At 36.2% G+C, this 6,968-nt stretch overlaps 1 protein-coding gene across 1 annotated transcript in view; it reads left to right on the top strand.

Annotated features, from left to right (window-relative positions):
• LOC127839874 (uncharacterized) overlaps positions 1-3,401 on the top strand; it is a 5,146-nt gene extending 1,745 nt beyond the window's left edge. The window contains exons 2-3 of the mRNA XM_052368264.1: positions 86-837; positions 1,563-3,401. Of these exons, the coding sequence (XP_052224224.1) occupies positions 86-837; positions 1,563-3,401 (2,591 nt within the window). The remainder of the gene's footprint in view (positions 1-85; positions 838-1,562) is intronic.
• The last annotated feature ends 3,567 nt before the right edge of the window (positions 3,402-6,968 follow it).

Genomic DNA, 6,968 nt, shown 5'->3' on the forward strand with positions numbered 1-6,968 from the left:
GTGAACCGGCGACATGTTGTAATGCATGAAAATTAGTTAAACAAATAATAATTATTTCAATTCTGTGTATTATGTTCTTCCACAGATGCAAACTATTTTTCATGTGAAATGGCCCAGATGCGAAAAGGAGGCAGATTTTTCCAAGCCAAGAACCACTTTTACATGCGTTCAAAGTGCCATCCGGACTATGCGAAAACCGGATCGAGCTCAGAAGTAATTTCTTTGTGCGAAATCAGGACCGACAACAAGTTGGAGATACACGTCCCATTACTTGACACTATAGCAAATGTTACATACGCAAACAAATATTGTGCGCAATGTAATTTCGTGACTGATACAGATGGTGCCTTCCCAGCCAAAAGTAATAATTTAGTGTATTGGGATTCTGGTTTACAGTGCACAGACGCCAACGAAGCGTACTCTATTTTGGCAGCGTCTAACCAGGGCTTTATAAAAGCCATCTTGCAGACAAAGACATGCAATGTTCTATTCAAACCGAAACCAGTCTACGTTGTGCACACATCTGAATGCTCTGGTTTCGAAATCGACAAATGTAATGCCACTGGTAACATTGATACATATGACCCTTGGTTAGAAAAGGCATGCGGAGCTTACACGTCTACTTTTAACACAAAATTTAAAAATGTGTTCTGTTTCCTGTGCAACACGGTTTACACCTTCCGTATAGATTCATACTTTTGCCTTACCCCATTTGGAAACGGACCTAACATGTTTCCCGAGTTTTCCTCGTTGTTAACGTTCACACCAGATGAAAGGAAACCGCCCACTTCCCAGCCGACCGGCTGCTCGTCTGAACAGGTTTTCGACGAACACGAGGTAATAAATAAACCATTTAATAAATGAGCCGTACTCCGTGAAAAAGGGGTTGAATGCATGTGCGTAAAGTGTTATCCCAAATCAGGAACGACACTTACCGCTGAAACTTGATTTCTGCTAAGATGAGACTTTCTGTTAACGAAGTATATCATAAAGGCGGAAAGTGTCGTCAATGATTAGCCTGTACGGACTGCACAGGCAAATCTGGGACGACACTTCACGCACATGCATTAAACCCCGTTTTCACAGAGCACGTTTTAAAGATATACATTTACTTTTTTGCTGATATAAAGTACGATCTTAAGTGTTATACATGTTATATTAGATATAATGTGTAAACGCATAAACAAAGTACCGGTACTTAGAATTGCTTAGTCGTTTTTAATCTCTTTACGTTCTTACACAGCTGGTTTCACGAACACTGAGATTTAAAAAGCTTTCCTAATGGAAAATGATTGATATTAATTAACAAGCTGGTTTCGGCATCCGTTTTATGTTCAAGGTATGTTTTTTTTACTTATGCGACATAACATGCAATTTTCTCGTTTATACATGTGTATTATAAATATTCACATGGAATATATTTCTAAAACAAGCATTACTTTGTTTGACCATTTCTTTTGTAAGATTAATTTGTAGTTGTATCAGATTTAAAATCCGTGATTCAAGGTATGCATTGAGCTCGTATTAATGGTTTTCCATATGTTTCCATATTTGTATTTCAGGAAATCTGCCGAGACATATTCTGTCGCTTTCCAAAGCGATTCAATGGCAGCGAATGTGTGAACGCAGTGGACACGCTTGATGGGGTGTCATATAAATTATATCTAAAATTCACACCCCAAACACCATTAAGTAATGGCCGTCTTGAAGAATTTGTGGTTTTGCTTGAAAACAAGATTACAGAAATGTTACAGATTTGGGAACTGTATAACGCTGTATACAGTTTTGGAATACTCTACAATTTAAATAAGAGCATTATCGCTCCATCTGTGTTATCAACTGCAAATACATTGCCACATGATAAACTTACAACTATCCTATCAACAATGTCTACGCCTCTACCCAGCACTGCTCCCCAACCAAGTCGTATGCCTGGTTTAGTACCAACTATTAGAGACAATGAAAGGACATCTACGGTAGCGGCACCGCCAGAATCAATCAAATATTTTCTTATGAGGATAGAAATAAATTTAAAGAAGAAGTACAGCGTTACCTTATTGGACAAGGCACTTGAGTTTGCCGAAACAAGCATGGTTATAGCATCTAAATCATCTCGTTTTAATGTTACATTCAAGTTTGAATTCGTAGATTTCTCAATTTCAGACTACTCTAATGAATTTGAAATCAAGATGATCGATCCAGTTTCTGGCATACTCTTGAGTAAAGCTTTAACTTTATTTTATCCCCCATCAGTCAAAGCCACGACCACCAGTACTGTTCTCACTGCGAGATTCAAATGCCAACTCGTAGTTATAAATATAACTGAACTAAATTCCTTTGAAAATAACGCATTTAGACTCAAAAACGGCGCAATGATTGATCGTAAATACGTTAATTACGGAGAAGACAGGCTAACCAACGAAACGTTTGAAGTATGTTGGGAAATTTATAAAAAATCTGTTAACGGTAGTAAGACTACAGATCGCAAACCCGTGACTGCGACAGGCATACTCAGTCTTGCATGCATGATCATCTCGGTAACGTGTCTGTTGATTACCTTGGTAACATATTTCTTGTTTAATGAACTACGCACACAGCCAGGAATTAACAACATGGGACTATCGATCAGTCTGATAATCGCGCAGGTTTTATTCCAGTTTGGCAAAGAACAACATGCCAATGTTCCTTCTTGGGCGTGTGAGTTAATCGGGGCGCTCGTGCATTTCTTCTGGCTTCTCGTAATCTTCTGGATGAATGTCTGTTGCTGGCACATGTACCGTGCGTTCACCACCATGCAAGCTATTTCATTCAAACAAAGCTACGTTTGGAAAACATGCGTATACAATGTATACACCTTCGTCGGATCTCTGCTATTTGTAGCAATCAACATTACTGTGACCGTCGTCAATACAAACAATGCCGACGTAGGTTATGGAGATGGCAAGTGTTACATTTCTATGCTGGAAATGGTGGGATATACCTTTTCTCTCCCTGTTCTTCTTATAATTCTATCGAATCTTGTCATGTTTTGCATAGTTATTTTCAAGATTAAAAGGAACCCCACTGTTCAAAGTTCAGCCGAATCAAAACGCAATTACTTGACAATATTTGCAAAGCTTTCCACGTTGACCGGCCTTTCTTGGATTTTTGGCTTCATCTACACATACACGGGGTTGCCAGTGTTTGTATATTTATTTATCATTTTATCTAATGGGCAAGGTGTGTTCATATTCATTTCCTTTGTTTGCAGCAAGCGTGTGTATAACTTATACAAAATGAAATTTTGTACCCAGACATCGGGGAGGAATAAATTGCATCAGTCGTCAATACCTATAACACTTACGGAGGAAAATACAGCTATGTCGTCATTATCTAGAACACAAACAGAAATCGATTTATAGATAAAACTGTAGATAACAGTTATGTTCAATGTCAAACGTACGATTCCGATTAATTGGTATTTTGTATCTGCAATTTGATAATACACTACAGTACTGTATAAAAACAAACCGAAAACAGTTTTTAGAAACATTTTGATGACGGACATTAACATGTTATATATGTGACGATATGATAAAACATAAGACACGACCTTGTAACTATTTGCATTGATGTTTTAAGTATTGTAATTGATATTACCTTTATTGGATTTTTGGCTTCATCTACACGTATATGGAGATTTCAGTGTTTGTACATTTGTTTATCATTTTATCTTATGGGCAAGGCGTTTTAATATTCATTTCGTTTGTTTGCTGCAAGCGTGTGTATAATTTATACAAAATGAAAGAATATGCCCAAACATCGGAGAGGAAGAAAACGCTCCAGTCGTCAATGTCGATGACACTAACGGAGGGAAGTACAACTTTGTCGTCAATATCTATAACACAAACAGAGATCGATGTATAGATGAAACTGTGTCTAAACGTTATGTTCAATGTCAAAAGTGCATTTCCGATTTATTGGCGCTTTGTATCTGAAGCTTCATAAAATGTTACTGTATAAAAACTATCTGAAAACCGTTTGAAGAACCATTTTACATTTGTTTAGTATGAAAGCAATAGATTGATGATGGAAATGACCATGTTATATATGGCGATATGATACAACAAAAGAAACGACATTGTAACATATGCATGTGTAAAACATCGCAATTGATATTACCATAAGGAAAGGACAATAAAGTATTTGGAAAAAAGATTGAAAGTATTGCAGATAGAAATGCTCTTGCATTTTTTTAATTGTCGATTTAATTGTAGAGTTATGTATTGAACGTGACTTGTGTTATGCTGTTCATTTCATCCTCTTTTTTTATTTACTTTTTTATTTTATGCTTTTCTGTTTTTGTTGTGGTTATATTTAATTTGTGCTCACGCCACTTTGTGAGCTAAGTAACTTATTTGTAAATATGTGTAGAATTTTGTTCCTACCACAATTGATATTTTTCTGTTTTCATTATGTGTTGTTGACAATGTATATTGTACAAGTGAAAATAAACTGTCTGTCTGTCTGTCTGTCTGTTCGTTCGTTCGTTCGTCCATTCGTTCGTTCGCTCGTTCGTCAGTCTGTCTGTTCATTTAAAAGAAATATGCCATACATGATAGGTAACTAAGTGTGATCTTGCGCAATAACGATGCTGATTAACAACAAAGCAATGGTGTTCTTTGAATGTTATTCGCTATTGGTATAAAGTTGCATTGTTTCAATCCACACTTTTTAGGCCCAAAAACAAATAAACCCAGAAAACTCATTAATATTGGCGAAACAAAAAACACGTAAAATAGCCAAAGAATTGTCAACAAACCAAGACTAACTGGGATGTGAATTTTTTCTTACTTAATAATTTCATATTACTTAACAGCACTGTATACATAAAGGCGACGATATGGATGCTGACATACCATAATACGAGCATGCAAACTTTGCACTAGTGCAAATATATCTCAGTATTGTGCACAACGCTCTTAAATGATATTTATATTATATATCTTTTGCATTCTTCCTTTTTTCTGCATTATTTCACTGTCAATATTAGCCACTCTCTGAGACAAGAGGACTTAATGTATGTGCGTAAAGTGTCATCCGAGGTTAGCCTATCAAGACGAGTCTTTCTTCAAACAAAAGAAGAGTCTTCATTTAAACAAAAACTACAATACAAGCGGAAAGTGTCATCACTGATTAGCCTGTGAGGAATACAAAAGAATAATCTAGGATGACACTTGAATCTTATGCATTTAAACCTTTTATCACAGAGCGATGCTTTTATACAAACACAATATTAAGTCCACGAAAGAGCGCGAGCGTTCGTGTCATCAAGTTGATCACGTTGTGCGACGTCGGCATTTAACATTTGAGTCGAGATCTGTGAAAAGGGGGTTTAATGCATGTACGCAATGTTCTTCCCTTGTAATTGTTGTTGTTTTTTCGTTTAAAGGAGGACGCTTTATGACGAAAATCTAGGCGAAAAGTGTCGTCGCTTATTAGCCTCTGCGGACTACACGTGCTAATTTTCCATAAAAAAAAACAAACACGTCGGCCATATTGATTTGTTTTACCATCTGCGACTGGGTTTGTGTGATCGCATGTTTTAAGCAAAATATCGCCAAAAAAAACAGGTGCTCTTGCGATGTGCGATTTTTGATGAAACGCAAAATAGCCTCATTATTGGCGATGTGCGAATATCGCAACTCAAATCGGCGATGCGATATTTGATGAAACGCAAATTGCGATGCGATAAGAAAAGTGCGATATTTTGGCATTAAAGTTGCGATGCGATCGTTGATGAAACGGGGCCCTGGGACGACACTTCAAGCACGCCCATTGTGCCCTTTGTTTTCAGAGCGCGGCTCATATTGTCTCTCAAGAATTAAGACCTCACAGAATATTAAAAAAAACACTACTTTATTGTGGTACTGATAATTTAACAATGTTTTCACAGATCTGATATATGCATAGTTTCAACATCATACAGGTTCTCCGTGAAAGATACGTTTAGAGTTACTATGAAATGATCGCATAAATTCTGTCCGTCCAAATATTGAATATTAATTCAATGCAATAAAGCTAAAGAATATCAAACAATTTACTTTGAAACAAATTGTTTTGTTGTCTCCACATCCTTCGCACCAACTGGTTTGCGACCACCATTCGGCGTTTTAGAACTTGATTTTACAATTTGTGCCATATTCATTTTATGACCGCAAGTTTTTCTCTTTTTTGCTGTTTACGCATACATTTATATTATTGCCGCATCAGCAAAATCTAGCTTTACGACTTAGGTTAACGCAAATATCAATTATCGCATACTTCACAGAAAATGTAATGCTACATTCTGCTAGTATAACCACTTGGTATTAAACATATCATAGACACCATCAAATCCAATATACATTGATGATTGTTGTTCAATTGTTTTTTTCAAAAATCATCGTGCACGTCACCTTTTTTTGCATTTTCAACATATTGTATAAGTTCTTTTCTCCGTAGTTTAAACATATTTATTACGAACAATTCATAGTTAAGCATTTAATTACATACAACATTGATATAATTTATGCATTCGAATGGGATTAGAACGAACGACAAGGTCTTATATAGTTCTTTTCCCTATTTGCATCCTTCGTATCCCGATTTGAATTACAGCTGTACTTATGTGTACAGCGCGCATTCAACTGTGTATTGTATTGTTGATGTCAATAAAGGTTTCCCTGCTGTCTTGTTCGGTACACTTGCATTCAGCTTTCTATGTATAAGTGCTTGTTCTGCGATATTTTAATTTAAAGGGATCTTTTCACGGTTTGGTAAATTGACAAAATTGAAAAAAGTTGTTTAAGATTCGCAAATTTTCGTTTTAGTTATGATATTTGTGAGAAAACAGTATTACTGAACATTTATATACGGTATAAAATACTTAAACTGTGTATACCCGGCGGAATAGCCGAGAGGGCTATTGCGTTTTTACTTCAGACTAA

The sequence above is a fragment of the Dreissena polymorpha genome, chromosome 7 (assembly GCF_020536995.1).
Source record: "Dreissena polymorpha isolate Duluth1 chromosome 7, UMN_Dpol_1.0, whole genome shotgun sequence".
NCBI classification, from domain to species: Eukaryota; Metazoa; Mollusca; class Bivalvia; order Myida; family Dreissenidae; genus Dreissena; species Dreissena polymorpha.